Source organism: Mobula hypostoma, chromosome 25 (assembly GCF_963921235.1).
Source record: "Mobula hypostoma chromosome 25, sMobHyp1.1, whole genome shotgun sequence".
Classification (NCBI taxonomy): domain Eukaryota; kingdom Metazoa; phylum Chordata; class Chondrichthyes; order Myliobatiformes; family Myliobatidae; genus Mobula; species Mobula hypostoma.
In genome coordinates, this window is record NC_086121.1 from 26,310,070 (window position 1) to 26,337,371 (window position 27,302).

The 27,302-nt window shown below is 44.9% G+C and overlaps 1 protein-coding gene across 2 annotated transcripts in view; it reads right to left on the reverse strand.

The window, feature by feature from the left end:
* The window catches only part of LOC134337808 (forkhead-associated domain-containing protein 1-like), a 144,691-nt gene extending 117,389 nt beyond the window's left edge, over positions 1–27,302 (reverse strand). Inside the window, exons 1-12 of one of the 2 annotated variants that reach the window (XM_063033061.1) lie at positions 27,206–27,302; positions 25,900–26,010; positions 23,816–24,022; positions 19,052–19,325; positions 15,867–15,955; positions 14,236–14,463; positions 13,114–13,237; positions 11,589–11,719; positions 11,142–11,219; positions 6,135–6,239; positions 4,454–4,561; positions 2,361–2,447 (exon numbers count right to left, since the gene is read on the reverse strand). In XM_063033061.1, coding sequence (XP_062889131.1) covers positions 2,361–2,447; positions 4,454–4,561; positions 6,135–6,239; positions 11,142–11,219; positions 11,589–11,719; positions 13,114–13,237; positions 14,236–14,463; positions 15,867–15,955; positions 19,052–19,325; positions 23,816–24,022; positions 25,900–26,010 — 1,542 coding nt within the window. In that variant the 5' untranslated portion in view covers positions 27,206–27,302. The remainder of the gene's footprint in view (positions 1–2,360; positions 2,448–4,453; positions 4,562–6,134; positions 6,240–11,141; positions 11,220–11,588; positions 11,720–13,113; positions 13,238–14,235; positions 14,464–15,866; positions 15,956–19,051; positions 19,326–23,815; positions 24,023–25,899; positions 26,011–27,205) is intronic. The other variant, XM_063033062.1, reaches the window with a different exon arrangement.

Consider the following 27,302-nt stretch of genomic DNA (forward strand, 5'->3'; position numbering starts at 1 on the left):
TGCAAACCGAGAGGAAGCTACTGACACGATGAAGGAGGCCGTGAACGCCGCTCAGAGATGGAGGACCTTCATTGCTGCCCGAAACGCCAGTGGCGTAACAGGCAAGAGAAAAAGACTTGGAAAATGCTGAAGAGTATGGTGGTTTTTCCATGGTCAGATGTGTAGTAGGCAAAAAAAAATTCTCCGCTGGAGCACCTTGTTTCAGAACATTACAGCAGGTTGATTGGAAATACTGCTAAAGGATCAGCAACATAATCTTTTGTTTCATTAAATACCGGAGCCTTTAGCTGGAACTGGAGGAATATGCCCAGATGCATGCAAATGGGAATAGCTTAGATGGGCATTTTGGTTGGCATGGACCAGTTGTGCAGGTGGACCCGTTTCTGTGCTGTATGACTCCGACTGTAAATACCTTCTACTACAGGTAAAATGCGTACTTTTTGACAATGAGAAATGAAATAAGGATTTTTTTCCTTTGTAAATGTTAAAGTTCAGCATTCACTGGAGAATACAGTTCTTTTTCCAATATATAATTGCAGATAAGTAGAACTATTTTCCATGGTAGGAAGTTTAATCTTGTTTCAAGTAGACAGCTTATTCATTTTACTTTTTATTTAGAGGTACAGTGTGAAACAGGCCCTTCTGGCCCCCAGCAATCCCTCGACCCAACCCCACTCTAATGACAGGACAATTTATAATTTATAATTTATAATGCCCAATGCCTCTGGACTGTGGGAGGAAACCGGAGGAATGGGGAGAACGTACAAACTCCTTACAGACAGCAGCGGGAATTGAACCTGGGTTGCCCGTACCGCAAAGCGTTGTGCTAACCACTACACAGCTGTGATTACTTAGTGAATAACAGATACGTGGCTAATTACAATTTGGACATGAGATAAAAAGAAAAAAGAATCGGAACTTTTAAAAAATAGAAGTAACCAATTGCATTTTAAAAAGAGCTTTACTGTGTAAAACGATGAATAATTCAAAAATTTATAAACGACATGTAAGTAGTATCAAAAGCCCACAGTATATCACCAGAATAGGTAAAACTTTAAGATTACTTCAAGTAAATAAAGCTGCCAAATATAAAGACCTGTTAGATTTCACTGAAATTTAGATGAGGAAATGGTTATTGGTAGCAATCTGATCATAAATTAGGCAGTTAATATATTTTAGATTCATGGAACATCAGATGGTACATCTCAGCATTTGGAGATGTGTGGTTAAAATAATAAAGCATGACATGAAAATGGTCCTCAGAGCTGATTCAAAATATCAATTTGACTCAGGAGATTTGTACAACTGAAGCCTGCTTGATGTAATGTTGCAGTGATGAGGTTCTAAGTAACCATTGTCCAGGACACCAGGATAAACTGCCTACTCCACTTCCAAAAGTGCCATGGAGATCTCTTAAATCCACCTCAAGAGTGACATAAAACCCACTCTGAATGTTTAATCCCTCTTCTGTAATCAAGCTTCTGTGGCCTCACAGTTCTCCTTCAACATTGCAGCTCAGTGCAGGCCATCCTTGATTATATGCTCATGGTTTTAGAACATACAGCATAGAACATTACAGCACAGTACAGGCCCTTTGGCCCATGACGTTGTGCCAATCTTTTAACCTACCTGAAGATCAGTCTAACCTTCCCCTCCCAACCATCTGGCTCAGAGGCAAAAGGATTATCACTGAACCAGAGCCCTGAACAATTTCTCCATTTTTATTGGAGATTAATTTACAGCACTCTTACTGGAACTACCATAAACAGCAAGAATCAAGCTCAGTGTATTCTAATTTCTCCTGTTTCAGCTACTTACCCTTAACTAACTGATCGCATGGAAGTGCCGTACAGATGTCAAACACAGTGTGTCACTACAGGCACAGCGTACTGACCGTTGATGGAATCACAATTTCACTCTACCATTCAACTGGCTTTGTACAATACGACCCACAGGAACATGGCAACTCTCTGTACTGTACGGCTGAGAAATGCTGAGTCTTGCATTGAGTGCCAACAAGGAAGAACCGGCGTACAGTCGCAGCAGCACCTTCTCAGTACGAACAGAATAGTCATTGACCGGATATACACAAACACAAGAGATATTACAGATGCTAGAACTCTTGAGCGACACACAGAAAATGCCGGAAGAACTCAGCAGATTGGGCAGCATCCCTCCACATGCCTCCAAAGATGCAGCCTGACCTGCTGATCTCCTCCAGGATTTTGTGTATGTTGAGTAGATATACACATCTCAGATTACTGGATTGAGATGCTAATTCACACTGTGGCTTGGTCTTTCCACTGGCCCTTGTACTGCACCAAATATCGGAGCTCTACTTCGCCATTTTAAGGACCCACCTGCTGATCTGAAACAGCCTCTTTAGGGGATTGAACTCCTGGAGCAGAGTACGTGGTCTGTAAGATTCGACTTCGGAACCGCTCTAGCTGTGTAAGTACAACAGGATGCTTTAGGTTGAGTTCACTACTATTTCTACCAATTTACTAAAGGATGTGCTTCAACTGTTAGTCTGGCTTACCTGGTAGCACTGTGGCCAGCGAAGTGTTGAGGGAGAGCTGCAAAGGTGGAGCTATCAACTTTCAGATGAAGCATCAGACTACGAACATTGAGCAGTTCAGCCCAGTTCAGCCCACCATGTAGTGTCGACTCCAAGATCAGTCTAACCCTCCCCTCCCACATAACCCTCCATTTCTCTATTATCCACGTGCTTATCTCAGAGTCTCAGAAATATCCATTATGCATCTGGCTCTAGCACTACCTCTGGCATTGCTTTCTATGACCACTCACCACGTAAGATACCCAACTTTGACATCCCCCCTATACTTTCCACCAAGCACCTTAAAATTATGCCCGTGCTGCCTTGGGAAAAAGGTCTCTGGCTATCCACCCTATCTATGCCTCTTATCATCTCAAAGGCATCCGTTAGTCTTGCGAGACCATGGATCTGCGCCTGGAAAGTCTTCACTCTCCAGGGCGCAGGCCTGGGCAAGGCTGTATGGAAGACCAGCAGTTGCCCATGCTGCAAGTCTCCCCTCTCCACGACACCAATGTTGTCCAGGGGAAGGGCATTAGGACCCATACAGCTTGGCACCAGTGTCGTTGCAGAACAATGTGTGATTAAGTGGTTGCTCAAGGACACAACACGTTCCCTCGGCTGGGGCTTGAACTCACGACTTTCAGGTAGCTAGTTGGCCACGTGGTCACACCTTATCATCTTATACAGCTCTATCAAGTCACCTCACATCCTCCTTTGCTCCAAAGAGAAACACCCTATTGCTAAGGTCTCCCGAAATGGGGAATCACTTGGACATTAATGATATATAGATATACGTGAAGATCAGTATGCCACTATCCTGGTGTCCCAACTAATAGCCTTATCATAGCACCAAAACAATCAAAGCTGTGCCAATGAGAGCTGTCGCTGTGTTCAAGCTGGGTACAGTATTGTCCTATTTGCATAGAGAAGACTGCACTTCAGAGGTGTAATGTCATTACCCAGGTGCAGAGGGTGCAGAATACATCGAGGTTCTCTGAGAGCACAAGTGTTTGAGATCGGAGCCAGGGCAAGGTGGAGATTAGGCTCTGCACTGATGTCTCAGGAGACCAAAGCATCAGGGCACTGACGAGATGGGGGTCTTGGTGGATCAACAACCAGAACGGAGATTGGAGAAGTGCAGGAGAGGTGTGCTTTATCAGGGGGTGGATGCTAAGTCTGGGATTTACTTTTGTTGTGTGGCGTACTGATTACAATATAAAAACAAAATTTTCTCAGAAGTAACCAATGATAATCGCTACCATGACAATGCAAGTGAATTCGCATTGACAATTTGCTCTCTAAAAAGAACATTGTACTGCAAATTCAATGCATTGGTAGGTGTCCAATAAGATTTCAGGAGTGTCAATGCAAAGTTTCAGTTATCAGTTGCAATCTAAGTTAATTTCAATGCTGCTTTTGTTTGTATGGTTGGAAGAAGTTGCAGAGACAGGGAGGGGCAAAGTCATGGCTAGATATGAGTACAGTACTAACGATTATAGGATCAGAAGCCAGGGCAGATCAATGAGCACAGGGGACGAGGGCAATTACAGGGTATGGAACGGGTCAGGAAATGGACAGCAGAGATTTGCCTGAGCTCCAGTTGAAGCAGGGTGGAAAGTCCACCAGGAGCACTAACATATTTTGAAATCCAGCAAAGCTGTCAGGTCGACTACTAACAATTAACTTAACGTGAAATAGAGGACTTCTTTTAACCACAGAGCCAAATTGGTTATACGCAGTTGCAATCAGCTCTGGGTCACAGAGGCTAATCTTACATTGAGGGCCTTGAAGACACTACTACCGTGGCCCTCGCCAGCTACTGGAGAATCTGTGTACGTTTCAGTGTGAATCAGAGCTTGGCTGTCTCCACGGGCGGACAGTGGCTTGTTCTCCTACCCTGGCCTGGGCCTGCTCCAGGTCCACCTTCACCAGCCGCTCCCTTCGGCCCATCTCCTGCAGCTGGAGCCTGGTCCTCTCCAGCTCATCCTGGAGCTGTTCCCGGACCTGAAAAAAAAAGACGCAGCAAGAATGGAAAATGTACAGAAAGTGTTGCATTTTCACAGTGTGTCTCAAAGTACCTCACATGTATTAGTTTTTAATGCGTTCTGTAAGTAAATACAACAGCTATTACAAGGAAATCAGTCCTGCACTGACAGCATTGAGTGTCAAACTAGAAGGATGTCCCTTTAGAATGGAAATGAGGAATTTCTTTAGCCAGAGGGTGTGAATCTGTGGAATTCATTGCTACAGATGGCTGTGGAGGGTATATTTAAAATGGAGGTTGATAGGTACTTAATTGGTAAGGGTGTCAAAGGTTATGGGAGGAAGGCTGCAGAATTTGAGAGGGAAAATTAATTAGCCATGATCGAATGGCAGAACAGATTCGATGTGCCGAATGGCCTAATTCTACTCCTATGTCACATGTTTTGATCATGTCATTAGGGGAGCAACATTGGTCCAGACCCCAAGAGAATATCAAGTACTCTGTGTGTTTAATGTTCTGCTGAATTACTAGAAGTTGTCAGGTCTCCTTATCAAACAGCTTGTTAAAATGATGTCATAATCTGGCAACCCGGTCCTACCTCCTGGTTTATCAAGAATAATCCATATCGATTACATGCTCAAATCCTGGAAGTCCAATTGCTGTTATTACCATGATGCAGGAGGTTGTGTTCCTGGTCTACAAGTCCAGGCATCCGGGTTTGATCCTGACCTGAGCGGCTGTCTGAACGTCCTTTCCATTGACTGCATAGGTTTCCACTGGGTGCTCCAGTTTCCTCCCACAGTCCAAAGACACCCAAGTATTGGCTGCTACATCGTAGCCAACTGGCTACCATAAATTGCACCATATGCAGACTTGGAAAATGAGCAAAGGGGAACTGATGAAGAAGTGAGAGAGAATAAGTTGTGGGACAGGAGAAAGATGAGTGGACTTAGGACTGACAGCTTGTTCTGCTGGGAACTAGAATGGGCCGAAGTGCTAGTGTTCATTTATTTATTTATTGAGCTACAGCGTGGACTAGGCCCTTCGAGCTGCACCTACCATCAGCCTGTTGATTTAACCCTAGCCTAATCACAGGACAATTTACATGACCAATTAACCTAGTAACCAATACGTCTTTGGACTTTGGGAGTAAACCAGAGCACCTGGAGAAAGCCCACACATTTCACAGGGAGGACGTACGGACTCCTTACAGATGACGTCAGAATTGTACTCCAAACTCCAATGCCCCGAGCTGTAACAGTATCGCGCTGACCGTGGCACCCATTCAGGACCAGGTTAATCAGCACGAGGTTCATCCCATTCAGGACCAGGTTAATCAGCACAAGGTTAATCCTAAACAGGATTAGGTTAATCAGCGTGAGGTTCATCCTATTCAGGACCAGGTTCATCCCATTCAGGACCAGGTTCATCCCATTCAGGACTAGGTTCATCCCATTCAGGACTAGGTTCATCCCATTCAGAACCAGGTTAATCAGCACGAGGTTAGTCCCATTTAGGACCAGGTTAATCAGCACGAGGTTAATCCTATTCAGGACTAGGTTAATCAGCATGAGGCTTTGGGAAGATGCTCACCAGCCTCTCCTCAGACGCACTTCTCTTCTCGTTGTCCTGTTGACCACGAAGCTGCTCGATCTCTGACTCCATCTCCTTCAGTCGGCTCTCCAGCTGCTTCACATTCTGACACAAACACAAACACGGCTTTAGCTTTCTCTCAGCCAGCTGTATCCTGCAGTTAAGCAGAACATCAAGAAGCAGAGGCTGACATCAGGCTATTCAACGATCCAAATCATTCACCCTGCAGACAGTGCATTATCAACTCTCGCATAACATTTGGGATAGAAGTATTAGGCCATTCAGCCCCTCATTCCTGCTCCACAATTCTGTAAGACCATCTTTTACCTTCGTATTTCCTACAACAATGCCATACCTCTCGTCTCCCTTATCATCCAAAACCTTTAGTGTCTGTGCTGGTAGATACATTGCCGATTAACCTCCTGACGGGCAGTTCTGTGCAAAATCCTCTGAACATATGGTCCATCCATTGCCATATCTCCAGCCTTCAATCTAAGCCAGCTAATTCCTTGTCCACTCCTAATCCACAACCAACATTGTCTCACTGCTATCCCTGAATTGTTCTAATCACATGCTCTGAGTGTCCCTCCCCAGTCAGGACAGGATGGGAGTAGGAACAGTGCTGAGTTCCGAGTGACTGGCGTGACAGCCAGACACTCCCTCAGTCTCACCAGCTTCGCACCAGGTAGACATGAGGCTGCAAAGACAAAAGAGCAGCGGGGATTTACCTCCGGTACGAGTTGTGCATTAAGATTTTGAGAGGTCTCAATGCCCAACATCATTAGGATGAAATAAAAGCAAAAGAAGCTGGAACACTCAGCAATATAAAATAGCACCTGTGGAAAGAGAAACAGAATTAATCTTTCAGATCTTTCACCTTCTCTGCTACTGAAAGCTAACTGGTTTCTGTCTTTCCCATTTCTGAAGAAGGGTCTTTAACTCTGTTTCCTTTCCACAGAGGTGGCCTCACCTGCTGAGGGTTTCCAGCATTTTCTGCCCTAATTTCAGATCTATAGCTTCTTGATTTTCATTAAAATGAAGGTTGTTGTGGGGATGAGGGAGAACCTCAGCAAGGCACTTCCCTCTTACCATCTTCAAAGTATGTTTAAGACATCTGGATTTCAGAACGTAGGGAGGCCACTCATGCCTATACAGGACAGATCATTAGAGTATCTGTGTACCTAGTTATTTGCTGGAAGTACACGTCCTGCCCTTTGCAGATATCAAGGACCGAGTGTACACCATGCAATATGCCATCAGCCCCACCAGTCCTAATTTCTGCAGCTTTGTAACTCATGAGTGGAACTGCAGATTAATCAGATCCTTTGCCTTCCTGCCCATCTAAAAAGCCTAATCCAATGTTCCAGTAGCGTTGTGTGTTTAATATTTCAGTAATATTGAATGGGACATGCTCTCGGGGTTCCATAACTGGCCATAGTTCGGCACGCCAAAGGCTCGGCATAAGAGTCCGGCTCGAATTCAGAAGCCCAGGATCTTGGGGCTCTGGAGACGGGTGGATCAAGGGTCAGTGTCACGACAGGAGACCCGTGTGTCGTCGGGGGAGTCGGGATATCTGCTGTGGGCCTGGAGACCCGGGATCGTTGTGATCTTCAGGCACAGAGCTCGAAAAAAGTGACGTAACGGACTTCTAACAACATAAACCAGCGAGTTGTTTGTTATGTCTCCCTGCTCACTGGAAAAATGGAGACACTCCTTTCTCCCTTATTAGAGAGAGAGGACCTGCGGTATGTCGAATACTGGGTGAAACGCGAAGTCTCTGGGGTAACTGCAAGTCTGTGTCTTTGCTATTGTTTTTGCTCACACTTGAGTGCTCGGTGGCGGTGCTGATTTTTTTTTTTGCTCACTGGGGGGATTGTTGTTCTCTGCCGCTTATGCGGAGCTGGGGGGGAGGCTTTGGGGTTCTAACATTTAACTGTCGTCCATGCTTTGGGGCACTCCTCTGTTTTCGTGGATGGTTGCAAAGAAAAAGCATTTCAGGATGTATATTGTATATACTTCTCTGACATTAAATTATATCTTTGAATATTGTAAAAATATACTTTGATTAAGCATTGTTCACTTAAATAATTCATTATGGGTTGTATGTAAAAATAAGTAAATTGCATATGTCGTGACACTACCACGTGATACATGTTTGCCTTGATTACAACAAAGAACAAACTAAGACTCACGTTGCCTGTCTTTTTCTTTCAATTAATTTTATGTTTTGGAGTTACAAGACATAACAGGGGCGATGGGATATTTTTAGAACGAACCCGAGATGACTACCTATCTGTGGAAGCGCAGCGAGACGTTTGAGTTTTTAAAAAATCAGCGTGGCACGTGTTCTTCAGAAAGGAATACACATTCAAGTTAAAAAGAAGAAAATGGAAGAATTCCCGTGTTCATAAACAGTGAGCATAATCATAAAAAAAAGAGCGGAAATAGCTGGCTACACTGGAAAGATAAACATGTTTGATTGCTCATGTACACTGAGCTAATTGAACCGTATTTTGAAACAAATTAAACTGCCAATGAGAAAAAAGTACCTATTTTGCTGAGTGTATTGGGTTTTAAGGCATACAGTTAGTTTCAAAGTTTGATTGCTCCAACCAAACCAGCCGAAATGAGCTTTGCTGATATCATGAAAGTAATGCAGAAACATTTAGAACTGAAACTATTGTTGATCGCAGAATGCTTCAGGTTTCATAAGTAGAATCAAAAGGAAAGGGAGTCAATTTCAGTGTACATGGCTAAATTGAAGAAGTTGTCTGAACAGTCAGTTCAGTAATAGGTCTAATGATGCACTGAGAGGTCATTTACTTTGTGAATCTTACAAGAAAGCATTCAAAATCAGCTCCTAACTGAAGCATAAATTACATTTAAAAGAGCAGTTGATATAGCCATATCAATGGAAACAGTAGCCAGAGACGCAATTGAGTTGCAGTCAGAAATGAAAGTGAGTGTGAACAAAATTGCAATGTCTCAACAGAAATCGGCCTGGCTGAACAAATTATGTTACCATTGTGGCAGAGGCTCACGTACAGCAGACCAATTCAAGTTTAAAGGTGAAACTTGCATACAATGCAACAAAGTAGGACTCATACAAAGTGAATGTTGGGTAGACAAAAATAAAAGGATTGCACAGGAAAGAGATAAAGATAAAAAGTCAAGTTGCAGTTTCAAAAGGAGCACTAATCTACACACTGCTGATGAAAAATATGATAATGGTGGGAGTGACACAGGATTGTGTAGCCTTGAGATTTACAACGAGAAAAAAAACAATGGACAAGCAATATGGCTTACACCAGAAGTGAATGACAAATTAATTAAAATGGAATTGGACACCGGCTCAGCTGTTTCAGTCATTCCACAAGATGAGCTTGAATGGCTGCCTGCAGATATAGAAGTAAGAACTTGTACTGGAGAAAAGATAACTCCTGTGGGAATGACATTCGTAACAGTGAAATACAGCAACCAACAAATCACATTGGGCTTGTATTTGGTAAAAAAAAACCAGAAGGGCCAGTAATGTGGAGAAACAAGTAGCTGAGACTACAACTTGATTGGAGATCCATCCACCAACTGCATAACACATCCCCTGCTATAAAGTCAGCCGAAAGTGAATTAAGAAAAGCACTGATGATGCCACGACCGTCCCCATGCTGTATATCATGACCTGTTGCCCGACGGAGGGGAGAAAGGTGCTGGTGCCTCTAGTTGGAAAGCTTATTGGACCAAACAAGGACCATGCTGTTCAGAGAAATCATGAAATTGATGAAAGTAATGATCTGACCATAACAATTTTTGTAGGCAACATATCTGAGAAAGATTCTGATACATTAATCAGGCAGTTACTTGCAAAATGTGGCCTGGTTTAAAGAGAGATCAAGGAGCTTCAGGGAAGTTGCAAGCATTCAGCTTTTATGAGTATAAAGAACCAGAATCTACTCTGTGTGCATTAAGGTCATTGCATGACCTTCATGTGGGAGACAAGCTGAATGTAAAAGTTGATGCAAAGACCTGTGCCCGGCTGGATGAGTGGAAGGCCAGAAAGAGTCTTAATGGAGATACAAAAATGGTGGATTCGTCAGATAATGCTGTGGGTGAGGGAACCAAGAGGAGAGATCAGATTATAAAGGGAGCAAGATCAAGATGCACAAATGAGAAAGAGGAAAAAGGAAGGTGAAAAAGAAAGATATGAAGTTGAAAAGGAGAATAGAGATAAAGAGAAAGAACATAGGCAAGAAAGAGAAAGGTGTGAAAGAGAGAGGGAAAGGGAGAAAGAAAAAAAGCAGGATAAAGAGGGAGAAAGAAGCCGGGACTGAGAGAGAAGCAAGGTCCCAGAGCTGTCGAACCACCTCCTGCAGTATCAGAGTCGACTCATACAGCCACCACGGAGGAGGCCACAGAAACAGCGATTTTTTTTTTACAGCCACAAGTTTCATCTGCCAAGCTGAGTGATCTCCTTCGCCAGGAAAGACGTTAGCCCACAAGAGTAAGAAATCATCCACAGCGACAATGGGACAATTTAAAAATTGACTATGCTGTGGATGTCTGTATAGTAGTTTTATTATATAGTATACTGTGTATAGAGTTGAGGTGCAGTCTATATTGACATGGGGTTTATAGCTAAGCAGGGAGAAATGTTGTGTATTTAATATTTCCATAGTGTTTGAGTGATACATGCGCTCCTCTCTTAAAGTAAAGTGTAAACTAAGACTCTCATCTCTTGGACTCCCATCTTTTTCTTTCAATTAATTTTATGTTTTGGCGTTTCAAAATATAACAGGTTGGATAAAATTCAGTTATTAGAAATAAGAAACACAAATATTTATCAATGCTCTTGAACTCTAAACTGTGTTAAAATGTTGCAGAGGAGAACTTGGCACGTGTGCCAGAAACAGTCTGCATTTTCAAAACTGATGGAAGAATTAGACACAGAACAGGCTAAATAATCTCAACAACTTCAGTGAGATTACATGGCACTTTCCTAGTTTCACTCACATGCCTCTGGGTCACCAGTTCCTTCTCTTTGGCCACCAGCTCCTCTTGGTGATTGTTGGCTTCTCTCATTCTTGAAAACTAAATAAAAAAATGAATGTAAGAGTCAATCCAATGGAATTGAAAGGGATTTGATCAAAACGGGTTGACATTATACAGAGAAGCAGACTCTGAACATACAGGCCAGCACCAACACACATTGATTAACTCCCAGTGATTAAACCATCAGCCCATTGACTGGCTGAGGTCAAGCCTGTCTACATATGCAGCTTCCACTTTGCAATGAGAGAGCTGACCACAGCTGAACTATGGTTGCCCCAGTGTCCCTGATTTGCACTATGTAGGAGTGTAAGTGGGCCATGCGACCCCAGTGACTCCGATGCCAATTCTAGTTGTCTTTTACCTTGATCTCATATGGGTTGTAATGTTGGTGACGCTCTCCCCCTTTACCTTGGCCGACATGTCTGCCAGTTGATTGCTCTTCTCCTGGATTATTTTCCTCAGTCCCTCTACCTCCGCGTTTACCTGCAGCAGTTGGTGTTCCTTCGCTGTGACCTCGCGTTGCAAGCTGGTCACCAGTCCTGTCCAGATTAAGACCAAATTCATCAGATTAATTTAAGGCAAGGTTTTCCCACTCCCTCCGATACAGCTTGATTGTCACTGGTCTGATGATTGTACCTGCTTATTACTGACTTGGTCCACTACCTTCAAGTCTTCTAAAGGACAGCAAAGCTAACTATTCCTCCCACTGGAATCTAGGCAATGTCAGCTGTACTCTTTTCCATAGATGCTGCCTAGCCTGCTGAGTTCCTCCAGCATCTTGCGTGGGTGTGTGGATTTCCAGCATGTGCAAATTTTCTCTTGTTAGCAATTAATATTACCCTGTTTTCTAACTGCTCATTCAACTGGTGATAAGAGTTCAAGTCCAAAGCAAGCAGGGTGTTTTTTTTTAAAAATCAGGTCACGATGATACCAATAGAGGCCGGCTACTGTTTCGGGGGAATAAACAGCAGTGGGGTTTCAACAGCAATGAAATGCATTAACCACTACAATGAGAGTACAAGATGTGGTTCTCTGAATGCCCTGAAGGAGATAAGTTGATGTTTCACGCGACGCTGTGCACGACACAGATTCATAGAAACATAGAAATAGTCCTATGGCCCATGATGTCTGCGTCAACCCCCACGATGCCAAACTAATCCCACTCTCTTGTGTGTGATCCATATTCCTCCATTCTCCGTGCATTCAGCTGTCTAAACAAAGGCAAAGGCAATGAAGCCTTTGTTTAGATTAGGGAAGGAAAGGTATGTCGCATCTGGAGTTTCTCCCGTTAGCGGACGATTTCCCTTCACACCTCTCTGACGTAGTGGGGAACCGCGTACGAGGCAAGTTACAGCAGTGGTTTGCCATTGCCTTCTGCCGGGTGAGTTTCCAAAGAGATCACCAGCTCGTAACCCAGCACGGATGAAAAGCGTGCAGGGGAGCTGGCTGGATTCGAACTTGGGACCTTTCGCCCTGAAGTCCGACACTGATGCCACTACACCACCAGCCGGGTCATTTAGATTAGATTAGGTGTTCAGGGCTTTCTCAGGTAGAGATGGAGAAAAATCCATAGCGCTGTTTCAGAAGATCAGTTGTATAATATCCAGGAATCTGTACGATTACCACGCATTATCAATTGCTGTTTGTGAGACCGTGTTATCCAGCCTGTCAATCACTTGTTGTATTCCCTGCCCATTGCCGACAAGGTGTATTCCCCACTTGTCACTCATCTTCACCAGTCCTGATGAAGGGTCTCAGCCAGAAATGTCAACCGTTCATTTCCCTGACCTGTCTGACCTGCTGAGTTCCTCCACCATTTTGTGTGTGTTGCTATGTATTTCCAGCATCTGCAAAATCTCTGGTGTCGCCAGTATTTTTCCCGCTTGTATCTGGGTGATGCATTTACCTACAGGTGGACAACGTGCTCTCCTACCTGTGATAATGTTGTTGTCTTTCTTTAGCTGTTCGGCTTCCTTCTTGAGCTTAGCAATCTCCAGGTCCCTTTCCGTCAGAGAATGCCGCATTATCTCACTGGAGCCCTTCTGAAGCTTGGTAATCTTTAACAAGAGTGACAAAGAGGGATGGTCACCATCTGTCTTCCAAGTTCAACACACACCTTCACGCTACGCAGTTTGGAATCAGCACACAGACATCCGCACAGCCGAGGAAGTAGCAGATGTGATTACTGGGCTCAGGATGGATATCAGCTCATGAAAGTAACTTCATAATAAATAGACCAGAGACCGATAAATCCAGTCAGGATAGCTGTTCATCCAGTGTTCACTTCAGACACCCAAGTGTTCCATTTTCAGTTTGTGCGTGTATCCATGTGTGAGGGAGAGGGAGAGGCGGAGGGAGAGGGAGAGGCGGAGGGGAGGGGGAGGGGTGATGGCGAGGGGGTGGGGGTGAGGAGAGGGGTAAGGGGAATGGGGTGGGGTAAGGGGGAGGGGAGAGGGAAAGTAAGAATGAATATACAATTCTCTAACTCCATTCAGGAGGCTGCAAATGTGAATTATTAACATACTATCTGCCAATGAAGATAATGTAACAAAATACAAGGAGATTCTACAAATGAAAAATGAGGATTTAATTTTGTGACCTGCTCTAAATCTTTTCTATATGCTTATTCTGATCATTAAATTCCCACTGCTGCCTGTAAGGAGTTTGTACGTTCTCCTCGTGACCGCATGGGTTTCCTCCAGGTGCTCCGGTTTCCTCCCACAGTACAAAGGCGTACCAGTGGTAGGTTAATTGGTCATTGTAAATTGCCCTGTGATTAGGCTAGGATTAAATCAGGGGATAGCTGGGTGGCAGAGCTCAAAGGGCCAGAATGGCCTATTCCACTTTATCTCAATCAATAAAATTATAAGGAAAAACACCGGCATATTGGTGCATCCAAAATCCGCAGTTCGGAGAATTGAATACAGTATCAAGGCAAGACTTTGGGTAACACTGCCCCCTGCTGCCCAGAATCATCAAAACACAAATTTGACGGGATTGCAACAAACTCAAATCTCATAAATTCACAATCAGTTTTACAACATAAACGACATACCTGATTTTTCAGCATCTCAATCTCCTCCTTCTTGGCTTTAATCTCACAGCCTAGTGTGACTATATGCTGTGTGATCTCTGACTCATCATTATTTGCTTCCGTCAATTGGTGCCTCAAGGCAGCAACCTCATCACGTAACGTGACAATGATGCCATCCTTGTGCTTGGACTTGCTTTCAAAAACAGCCAGCCGGCTGATCTCAACTTGCATTCCCAGGATTTGTTGCTCCTGCGTGATATGCATAAGAAAAAAATTACCAATATATTGGACGCAAACACGAGGAAATCTGCAGATGCTGGAAATTCAAGCAACACACATCAAAGTTGCTGGTGAATGCAGCAGGCCAGGCAGCATCTCTAGGAAGAGGTACAGTCGACGTTTCGGGCGTTTCTGTCCGCCAGAGAAAGCAGGATCTCCCAGTAGCCACACATTTTAATTCCACGTCCCATTCCCATTCTGATATGTCTATCTATGGCCTCCTCTACTGTAAAGATGAAGCCACACTCAGGTTGGAGGAACAACACCTTATATTCCGTCTGGGTAGCCTCCAACCTGATGGCATGAACATTGACTTCTCAAACTTCCACTAAGGCCCCACCTCCCCCTCATACCCCATCCGTTATTTATTTATATACACACATTCTTTCTCTCTGTCTCCTTTTTCTCCCCCTGTCCCTCTGACTATACTCCTTGCCCATCGTCTGGGTTTCCCCCCCTCCCCCCTTTCCTTCTCCCTGGGCCTCCTGTCCCATGATCCTCTCATATCCCTTTTGCCAATCACCTGTCCAGCTCTTGGCTCCATCCCTCCCCATCCTGTCTTCTCCTATCATTTCAGATCTCCCCCTCCCCCTCCCACTTTCAAATCTCTTACTAGCTCTTCCTTCAGTTAGTCCTGACGAAGGGTCTCGGCCCGAAACGTCGACTGTACCTCTTCCTAGAGATGCTGCCTGGCCTGCTGCGTTCACCGGCAACTTTGATGTGTGTTGCTTCAATATATTGGATTTTGTCAGGTCAAATTAAAGGGTGAATTACGTGCAGGTACATAGTATTAGATTTGATTGGATTTGTGGTTGGCACAGACATGGTTGGCTGAAGTTCCCGGTTATGTTCTAATTTGTAACCTAAAATAAAAGTTCAAAGTTTAAAGTACATTTACCGTCAAAGTATGTACACATGAAATAACCTTGAGATTCGTCTCTGAATAGGCAGCCCCGAAACAAAGAAACCCGAAAGAAGCCATAAAAAAAACCGTCAAGCACACAATTTGCAGAAAGAAGGGTAAAACAAACTAACCATGCAAACAATAACCACAAGCAAATAGCTTCTGAACTGAAGGGAATCTGAGACCCATAGTTCAGCAACGAGCTGAGTATACGTCACAGAGTAGAGAGCTGAACCGGCCCATCCCTCGACTCAGGCCCTAACACCCTGACCTTTTCAATCTGGCCTGCCAACTAAATCATCATCCAGACTTCGGGTTCAGTCACTTCAATACACTCTGAGGCCTGGACCCTGCTGCCTCGATTTGTCCTGTGCCTGACATCAAAAGTGCTGGTAGTACTCAGCAGATCAGGCTACATCTTGGGAGGAGGCGCAGAGTTAATCCTATAGGAAAGGTAGACAAATCTCACCTTCTCGTGTAGGAGAAGTTCCAGGCTCTGAAAGGTAGAGATAGGAGGCCTGTTCTCCACAGACCGACCTGGAGTGTTAGTCCAGGCCCCTGGAAGAAAGGGGGCGAAAGCATCATTGTCAACACCATTTACAAGACTTGCACAAATAACTTCCACAACACCTCATGGGACGTCAGAAAAGGACAGGCACGGTGCTGAGCTTGAGAAAAGGGAGAATGGAAAGACTGCAGCAAAGACTGAGCTCCGGGTCACATCGGAAGGTTTGGAAAAGATTTATGAAAGTTGCCAGTTGGAAGGGAAAAGCTTTCAATCGGAGGAGCAAAGTGCTTGACAAATGGGCATCAATTGTAGAAGGAGAGGAAGGAGAGGAGGGAGGGGTCCAGGTGCAGCAGAGTATAACTGACAGTGTTCAAGAAAGGTAGAGAGAAAGAGACATGAACAATTCCATTCAATGAGGACAATGCAATACAGTTATCATATATCTGTGATTCAATGATTCAAGCCCTCAGTCCATCACATACAACCTATAACCACACTGGTACAACCCTAAGGGAATGCTCAATGCTGCCACTCAGAGGATGGGATGTCACATTACAGCCCTGAGCTTCTGAGTCCTAAAGAATGGGGTCCATCTTAAACTGCTCCTCCCTCAATCAATATTAGTGAAGACGCTTTCATTCACTTCATTAAAGCTTGTAGATAAATAGGGAAATGCTACTATACGAAATGCTGTGACTATGTTCATAGTGTTGTACCTAAATATATGTGAAGTCTTGGGTAATACTGAACAACAATCACCATGGTTGTGTAGTTATTGAGTCAAAGAAAAGTACAGCATAGAAACAGGCCCTGCAGCCCATTTTTGATCTAATATCAATAAATCTGAGAGATAAGCTGAAAAATTCTTATATACAGTGCCTATAAAAAGTATTTAACTCACCCCCCTTGGAAGTCTTCATGTTTTATTGCTGTATAACATTGAATCACAGTGGATTTAATTTGGCTTTTTTGACACCGATAAACAGAAAATGAACAAAGTGAAAACTGATCTCCACAAAGTGATCTCAATTAATTACAAATATAAAACACAAAATAATTGTTTGCATAATTATTCGCCCCTTCAAGTCAGTATTTAGTAGATGCACCTTTGGCAGCAATTACAACCTTGAGTCTGTGTGGTTACGTCGCTATCAGCTTTCCTCATCGGGACACTGCAATTTTTCCCCATTCTTCTTTTCAAAACTGCTCAAGCTCTATCAGTTTGCATGGGGATCATGAGTGACCAGCCCTTAAGTCTAGCCACAAATTCTCAACTGGATTGAGATCTGGACTCTTCTGGCAAACTCTAGTCAAGATTTCATTTGAGTTTTTTTTTCAACAATGGCTCTCTCTTTGCCACTCTCCCATAAAACTGTGACTGGTGAAGCACCCGGGGAACAGTTGTTGTATGCACTGTCTCTCCCATGTCAGTCACTGAAGCTTGTAGCTCCTCCAGAGTTGTCGTAAGTCTCTTGGCGGCCTCCCTCACTAGTCCCCTTCTTGCACAGTCACTCAGATTTGAGGGCGGCCTGCTCTAGGCAGATTTACAGTTGTGCCATATTCTTTACATTTCTTGATGATTGACTTAACTGTATTCCAAGGGATACTCAGTGACTTGGAAATTTTCTTGTATCCATCTCCCAAATGGTGCTTTTTAATAACCTTTTCGCGGAGCTGCTTGGAGTGTTCTTTTGTCTTCATGGTGTCGTTTTTGCCGGGATACTAACTCACTAGCAGTTGAACCTTCTAGATACAGGTGTATTTTTACTACAATTAACTGAAGCACCTTGGCTGCACACAGGTCTCCAAAAACAGATCTCAATTTAACCAATTATGTGACTTCCAAAACCAATTGGCAGCACCAGTGATGATTTTGTGTGTCAAATTAAAGGGGGGAGGTGAAAATACTAAACGCAGTCAATTATTTTGTGTTTTATATTTGTAATTAATTTCGATCACTTTGTAGAGATCTGTTTTCACTTTGACATGAAAAGGTCCTTTTCTGTTGATCAGTGTCAAAAAAAAGCCAAACTAAATCTATTGTGATTCAATGTTGTAAAACAATAAAACATGAAAGCTCCCGGGAGGGGGGGGGGGAATACTTTTTATAGGCACTGTATTTACAATTAATAATACTTTTTAAATGATTTTTATGAATCCTCTTAAGTTGTTCTGCCTATTTCTTTTAACGAAGCACAGCGTTACAGTAAAGACAAATCCAACCGTTGTTCCGCCACAGAGAGAATCCACAAATGTGAAGTGAGTGGGTGACCGAACCAACTGTGGTGGGGTACAGTGGCTGCTTGAAGGACAGAGGACTGTGTTTTTGTGGACAGAGCCCCTCCTGCTCAACTACGGGGCTATTTTTACATCTGTTTTATTTCTGCTCGCAATTAGCTGACGGAGACAAACATTTATTTATCACATGAACATTGAAGTATTCAGAGAGAGATGTGTGGTGCACCTAGCCCTTCATTTACTGCCCTTTACCTCTATCTCCTCTCATCTCTGTCCCTAAACCCATACCTGTCCCCTAACCCGCACCCTCCCCCCGTGCTGCCTCCAAAAACCATAACTATAAACCTAAAAAAAGAGCTGTCTGTGCAATTGTCTTTGGTGGACATCAGAACTCGGCACCATCTTGACTGGAACCACAGCTGATGTCCCTGTCAGCTGAAAGCACTTCCACTACAAACTGAGGAAGAGATCCTGTAGAATCCACCTCATGGAGAAATGGCCTAAATCATGAAAACCCCCTTATAACTGCTTGAAAAAAAGTTTGCAAATCTGGACAATTTTTGGTATCATCCCATGAATGCTCAGTTTGTGCTGATTATGTGAGCAGATGGACCATTTGCACAATCCTCATCTCAACAGAAGCTTGACAGCCCTTTTCGATAATTTGAGCGATTACAGTAATATTTCTGGAACAGACCAGAGATGAGGTGTTACCACGGCCAAACTCTGTCCCTGCAAGGCTCACCCTGCGGCAAGTGTAACACCTGCTCTCCCCCGAGCCCTCGGGACTAGTTGTAGCCCATGACCTAGCTCGTTTGAAAAGTGCGACCAGCACCGAGCCCCGAGCTGAGGGCTGTCGACACGATGTGATTGCACGAGCCCGCACGTCCGTTTTCCATTAGCAGTACCTCGCGTGACGGCAGGGGGGTTGCCGCTGCTGTCAGTGCAGTAGGTGGTAGCCACCCGCCTGGTGCCCGCACTCGCCGCCCACTTTCTCAGGGGCGGGCGGGGAACAGCTGAACTCCCTCCTTGGACCAACCCACCAGGGGCACTTGCGGAACTCAGGGTGGAGAGCGTTGGGAGCTGGGAAGTGGCAGCAGGGGTAGAGTAAGACCTGGCATCCTCGATGAGCTGGAGGTGACCAGGCCATGCTGAACGTTGACTCACAGGCGGACACAGCACCTGAGGGGAGAAATGGAAGCAAAACGACTGGAATTGTAAACATTTGGTCAGATCAACATGGAACACCGGCACCTTTATCAGTTTGTTTTCCTGCCTTGCCTCAACACATCCAAGCAACATCAAACAGTAATTCACAATATTTTCAAATACTGAGCACTGAAAGCAAAAGAGTAGGATGTAAGATGGTAATTTTTATTTCTTATTGTAACGTGAGGTAATTTTGTATGTCTTGCACTGTACTGGGCCACTGTCACGTGGGCGGTTGGCTTAGTAGCCGGTTGAAAGCCGCTTTCGCCGTGTCGGTCATTGATTGGCCTGTTCAAAGGATGCAGCTCCTCCCATTGGTTGTCTTGCACGCCACGGCAACGCTTCCAGGGGCGCCTTGGGGGTGCAGGAGAGATTTGGTCTCTTTCCACTGCCTCCAGGGTCTGTTTCAGGCTGAAGTTGCGACCAACACTGAAGGATCACTGGGGAAGAGCATATTGACAACCACCCCTACGTTTGCTTACCTAGTACTCGACTGCAGCATGCATAGTCCTTCAGTTTTATAACTTGGGGAGATTTAATAAATTAAAGGGTGACTGAATGTTCAGTATTATAGTTTTGTGGAGTTTAGATGAGCACTTCTTCAGCTAGAGGCCCGGTTTAGTGTTTCACTGTTCACTTACAAAATAAATAGTTAATGTGCCCATTCGCAATCTGCTTCTTCTGTTTCACTCAGTGGACCTTCAAATCTGCCTCCACGTCACAGCCAGAAAACAAATTTCACAACATACGTCAGCGGTAGTAAACTCGATTCTGATAACGGTGCCCTTGTTGGGACATAGCTGGAGAACAAATTAAGCCATTATCTTCTGCCCTGCCTGCAATGTGTTATTACACTATTACACAAAACATAGTGATATACCGAAGGCAGGGCAGAAGGTAATCATGGTTCTCTGACCCTTGTACAGGAGCTGACTAAATTTCGGGAGTCTCAGAGAAGATGTTACAGGATTATTGAAGAATAGGGGGAACAAAGACTTTCAGGTTCAATCATAAGTCCCTGAAAAGGCAGGATCAGGTTGTTTAAAAAGCCAATGGAATTTTGAAATTGTCAATTTGGCTCATTGAGTATCAGGGAAAAGCAATAATAATGCTGTACACTTTGGCCACAGTTACAGCACAAAGATAGGGACAGGAAATCACAGTTAAGAAGAGAAACGATATACTGGGACTATCTCTGCATAATGGTGACTGACAGACGATGTAAGTAATCTTTTGTATAATTGCTAATAGATAAGAGAATATGAATAAAGAAAGACTTTTCTCTGGCTATGGATGAGGATAAGGGGCAATTAATATCGTAACTAAGAGAGGGAGGACAAAGATTGGAAGGAATTGCTTTGTGCAGAGGATGGAGTAGTCTGAAACAAAAGTTATTCTTCTACAGAAAGAAAAGGATCAGGGGCAGTAAGTGACGGTGTCAGAGCCCTACTGAAGGTTGGGAGGGAGAGGGAGAGAGGGGGAGTGGGAGAGAGGTGGGGAGAGAGGAAGAGAGAGGGGGAGAGAGGGGGAGAGAGGGGGAGAGAGGGGGAGAGAGAGAGGGGAGGAGAGGGGGGAAGAGAGGGGGAGAGAGAGAGGGGAGGAGAGGGGGAAGAGAGGGGGGAAGAGGGAAGAGGGGAGAGGGGGAGGGGAGAGGGGGGAGAGAGAGGGGAGAGAGAGGTGGGAAGAGGGGGGAAGAGGGGGGATGAAGGGGGGAAGGGGGGAAGAGAGGGGGAGAGAGGGGGGAGAGAGGGTGAGGGAGGGGGATAGAAAGGAGCAGCTTTAGATAAGGCCAGTCTTTTTCAGTGCAGTAAGTGTTGGTGTCAGAGGCCTAAACTCAGCAGCAAATAAAAGGAAGGTAGAGTCAAGCGGAGCAGATATGGGCAGAAAAATGGCAGATGGAGTTCAACCCAGATAAATGTGAGGTATTGCACCTTGGTAGGATAAATGCAAGGAGACTATTCAGGGCAAGATCCTTAACAATGTTGCCAAGCAGAGAGATCTTGGGATCCAAGTTCATAGCTCCTTGAAAGTGGTCAGACACAGGTCAATAGGGTGGTTAAGAAGGCTATGGAATGCTTGCTTGTATAAGTCAAGGCAATGAATTCAAAGGCAAGAGGTTATGTTGCAACTTTATAGAACTCTGGCAAGGCCACATCTGGAGAATTGCATACAATTCTGGTCGCCCCACTCTAGGAAGGATGTTGAGGCTTTGGAGAGGGTGCAGGAGAGGTTCACCAGGATGCTGCCCGGTTTAGAATGCAGGTGCTATCATGAGAGAGAGGCTGGACAAACTTAGACTGTTTTCCCTGGAGCCGCAGAGGCTCAGGCGGAGATCAGACAGAGGTTTATAAGATTATGAGAGGCAGAGATAGACAAGGAGCACCTTTCTTCCCAGGGTAGAAATGTCTAACACCAGAGGGCATGCATTGAAGGCGAGAGGGGATAGGCTCAAAGGGGATGTGAGGGGTAAGTTTTTTACTCAGAGAGTGATGGATGCCCGGAATGCCTGGTGTGGTGGTAGAGGCAAATACATTAGAGGTCTTTAACAGCCACTTAAATAGACACATGAAAATGAGGAAGATGGAGGGATATGGACATTGAGTAGGTAGGAGGGATTAGTTTTTGGGTTTTTTAAAATTTACTTTTTAGGTGGTTCGGCACAAAATTGTGGGCCGAAAGGCCTATGTTCCTGTGCTATAAAGTTCTACGTTCCAAATGGGAGTGTCAGGACAGTGTAATCAGATTTAATTGAATAAATAGTCTCCATTGGCACAGTGGTTTGCATGGCTGTAACCTTTCTGGTTCCATGATAAGCTAAGTTGGACCAAAGAAGAAGCTTCATCTGTTATCGCATCGTAGGCCCACTGGCTGCATGAATGGACAGCCTTCAATGATCAATTCCACAAGTCTATCTCACCCCGGTCAGTGGGAGCAATGACCATATGGTCTCTTACCTGACTGTCAAAGGGAAGGAGCATGAGTGGACCACCTGGTCCTGAAAGTCTACCTTGCCATGCAACATGGTCACGGACAATCTGTCCCAGGACTCAGCTCCTCTTTTCTTCCAGTTCCTTGTAGCCCTGAATTATCTACATCTACCTTAAGTAACTCCTAATGAACCAGACTCCACAACTGTCTGGGAGAATTACTGATCCATTTTCAAAATAGAAACAGTTTGATAAAGGCTACGCATTAACCCCTGGATTTTCCCCTTTAGTGTTGCAGAATCAAGAAATTGGGACAATACTGACAGTGTTGTCCTGCAAGCAAGTTCCATCTTGCCTGCATTTGGTCCATAGCCCTGAGACCTCTTCCAGCCATGTACTTATCCAGAGGGCTTTTAAACCTTGTCAGTTTGCCTGCCTCAACCACTATTTCTGGCAGCTCATTCTAAATTCTCTTTGTATAAAGAGGCTTCCCCTCATATCCTTTAAGTCTCCACCTCTAATTTTAAACCAATTGCCATTTTGTTTTTAGTACCTCCTTCCTGGGAAGATCACTATGCACTTTCCCTCTGTCTATAACTCTCGTAATATTATATAACTCTGTGAAGTCACCCGTCAATCTCCTACATTCCAGAGAATAAATTTCTAGTCTATGCAATCTCACCTCATAACTCAGGACCCTAAATCCAGGCAAAAACCTGTAAATCTTTTCTGTACTGTTTCTAGTTTAAGAACATCTTTCCCATGTCAGGGTGACCGACCTGTTGTTTGCAGGATTACTGAAGTGTTTGTACTCTCAACCTTCAGCCCAGGAGGTGAAAATGCTGTTTGCTGAGCCATGACTGGCATTACATACAAACATAGAAACATAGAAAACCTACAGTACAATACAGGCCGTTCGGCCCACAAAGCTGTGCTGAACATGTCCTTACCTTAGAAATTACCTAGGGTTACCCATAGCCCTCTATTTTTCTAAGCTCCATGTACCTATCCAGGAATCTCTTAAAAGACCCTACTGTATCTGCCTCTACCACCGTCACCAGCAGCCCATTCCGCGCACTCACCATTCTCTGCGTAAAAACTTACTCCTAATATCTCCCCTGTACCTACTTCCAAGCACCTTAAAACTGTGCCCTCTTGCGTTAGCCATTTCAGCCCTGGGAAAAAGCCTCTGACTATCAACACGATCAATGCCTCTCATCATCTTATACACCTCTATCAGGTCACCTCTCATCCCCCGTCGCTCCAAGGAGAAAAGGCCGAGTTCACTCAACCTATTTTCATAAGGCATGCTCCCCAAGCCAGGCAACATCCTTGTAAATCTCCTCTGCACCCTTTCTATGGTTTCCACATCCTTCCTGTAGTGAGGTGACCAGAACTGAGCACAGTACTCCAAGTGGGGTCTGACCAGGGTCCTATATAGCCGCAACATTACCTCGCGATAATTACATTATCCCTTCTCACCGAGAGAATGCTTACGCTGCCACTTCACGGACACACGCTGGGCATTTCACTCACCGAAGGTACAGTCTCCACCACCATCTCGTAAGTGTCCCCACCAATCCCAAAGCGCAGCACATCCCCTGGTGCCAACCGAACCGCTGCATTCTGGATACAACAGTCATTAACAAAAGTCCCATTTACGGAGTTCAGGTCCTGAAGGACAAAGCAGTTCTCGGTATCGCTTAGCTCAATCAGAGCGTGGCGATCTTCGATTCCTCCGTTCTGGAAAAAAAATTAGTGGTAACATTTAAGAACATTTGCATAGTGTCTCTCTTGTCAAAATATTGAAAAATGGTTCACATGCAATTAACCGCTGCTTAGTCATGCAGACAGGAAGGCACAACATTGTTGGTATATGGTACTAATTAACTTCTGATAAGCTATTGTCTACATGATGTTTTCTTGGAAAATAGGAACTCACTCTGTATATAACAACACCCATTAAAACTAACGAGGAAAAGGGTCAGTTAATTTGCTTTTGGTGGGGTGAACGCAGGACATAGAGCACAAGAAAAGGCCCTTCAGCCCACAATGTCAGTACTGAACATGATGCCAAATTAAACTAATTCTCTCCTACCTGCAAGTGATCCATATCCGTCACTCCCTGCATTCTTGTATGTCTATCTAAAAGCTTAAGTCCCACAATCATATTTGCTTCCACCACTACCCCTGGAAGCCCACACCAGCCACATACCACTCTGTGCAGAAGACTTGCCCCTCTCACTTTAACTGGATACCCTCTGGTGTTTGACATTTGTACCCAGGGGAAAAAAAATATTCTGACCGACTACCCTATCATAAACATGAGAAGGTCTGCAGATGCTAGAAATCCAAAGCAACACACACAAAATGGTGGAGGAACTCAGCACTTACAGAAAGTGTAAACAGTTGACATTTCGGGCCAAGACCTGTAGAAGAGCCTCGGACCGAAGCATTAACTATATATTCATTTCTATAGATGTTGCCTGGCTTTCTGAGTTCCTCCAACATTTTGTGTGTGTTGTCTACCCTAGCTATGCCTGTCTTAATTTTATAAACTTTTATCATGTCTCCCCTCAGCCTCTGACACTCTACAGAAGACAACCCAAGATTGTCCAATTTCTCCTTTAGCTTATACATTGAGGAGGGAGGAGAAGATGGAAACGCGACGCAGCGCGCACTGCCGTTCTGAATGATATCGTATGTGTGACTAGGGGCCGTGCACAATCCTGATTTGATGGAGACAGCCGTGAGAAGCACGGAGGAACACCTGGAGAAACTTCTGAAATGCCCGCCTCGCTGCTGCTGCTACTGTGGGATCGAGAATCTCCGGAGGGGAAGGCCCCAAATCCTCAGCTTTGCCTACTGCCGGGGCCGGGGTCAAAGCGCCCGGCAGAGATGGTGCTCGGTGCTCAGTGTCGGAGAGCTGGTCGGAGGCTCGGAGTTTTCGGACGGACTCGGAGTCGGACTGTGGTCAGATGCTTCCAGGATGCTGCATCGGTAAGTTTGCGGCACTGGAGGTTCACCGTCTGCGTGAGATGATGGGACTTTCAAGAGACTTTGAGATTTTTTACCATGCCCATGGTCTGTTCGCTATCAAATTATGGTATTGCTTTGCACTGTTGTAACTATATGTTATAATTATGTGGTTTTTGTCAATTTTTCAGTCAGGTTGTCATGTGTTTCTGTGATATCATTCTGGAGAAACATTGTATCATTTCTTAATGCATGCATTATTAAAAGACAATAAAAGAGGACTGCATGTCCTCATAATCTAATCTAATATCCTCTAATCCAGGCAGTAAACCTCCTCTGTCCTTTTTCCAAAGTCTCCTCATCCTTCCTATACTGGGCAATAGAACTGCACTCAATATATAGGTTGAGGAAGGAATTCCAACCAACTCTGTAAAAGTCTCATCTCTTTCACATGCCATTATGAATTTGTGTTTGTTCTACAATGGCACACTACTGGAGTACCAGATGAGCATATGTGGTCAGTTTAATCAAGGAAGCTCTGTATTGTCTGGACTTTGAAAGTGGAGGCAAATACTGAAGGTCACTTCAGCCTGGTGGGTCAGCCCACTGAACTGCACAGCTTATTAACGTCAAAGAGCCCTCACCTTCAAGCACACGTCAGAATCCTCGAGTCGACCGATGTACGTTGTCTTAGCTTTCAGTGGATGGATCCCACTGGACCCTTTTAGAAAACTTTTCATGTCGTTTCCTGACATCTGTGAACAAATCGTATAAAAATCTGACAATAGTGAGACTAGCTTGAGCAAAGCTGGCAGCTGGATACGGTTTTGTGGTAGATGCAGGAGTGACACAGTCCATTTGTACCCCTAGATGGTTCCAAGTGAACTGTGGGCTAATTAGGAGATCCCTTGGAACCTTCAGATAAAGGAATAGACGTGCCCTCAGAAGACCAAAAGGGCTGCAGATAAAATAGTCCACACAGTTTATAGTAGCTGATTTTGTAAAGCAATTAAAGTAATAACAACACTTATTTTCAAAGCACATTTCTCCCTCCCCAAAGCAATGTCACTCACTGGCATTTCATTCTTTATTCCAGTCTGAGTGGGAAGCCCAACAATGGAAGGTGTCACAGTTGAGGCCAAACTTGTCCTCACTGTGGTCACAAGAGAATCGGATGGGTGGTTGGGCTGGTACAGTTGGGTGAGTTATGGTACATCAGCTCTCAGCCCTCTTTGTCAGCCCAGAGGAACCAAGGCCAAGCAGGGGATCCCTGCTGTTCCATTGGTGAAGATCAGGTAGCCCAATGTCCTCGGAAACTGCTGCTGTGTGGGATTGCAGGGTGGGAGCAGATTGCTCCTCATCTCACTGGTTCACCTGTCTCCCACTGATGCCCCTCCCCAGCCACATCTCAATTCATCCCTCCCCCACTATCTTCCCAACTCAATCACGTCCCCTTCCTGAGCACTCCAACTCAACCATCCCAATACCACTGCCCCAACCCAACTGCACCCCTCCCTTTCAACTGATGCCCATACCCAACCACATCTCAATTCCCCCCACCATCTTCCCAACCCACCCACACCCCGTCACTCACGAGCATCTTAACCCAACCACCCCATCCATCTGCACTACCTTCCCCACCAGCACTTCCAAACCTTCAAACTGTCCCAACGCCAACGCCACTCCCTCGACCTGATCAAAACTCACCCTCTATCTACATAATCGTTCTCCAAAAATGCCACATCCCGTTCCCTTCTGACGACCCCAAGCCCACCGACAACTCAGCCATCCCCTAACCTAACCCCGCTCCTATCTCCCCAGTGACGGCCCCAACCCAGCTGAGCATACTTTACAGGTAACTGCGGACACTTTCACCGAGAGGAATGAAAGCGTCCCGGAGCCGATTCCTGACGCTCTCGAAGAGTGGCCGAGCTTCGTGCCGGGACTCACCCAGCGCTCTGCCGTCCCGCAGACCGGGGCTCGTCTCTGCCGCTCAGTTGTGCCGTGTGTCGAGGCCGTGTACAGCCGGCTCCATGGAAACACCGGT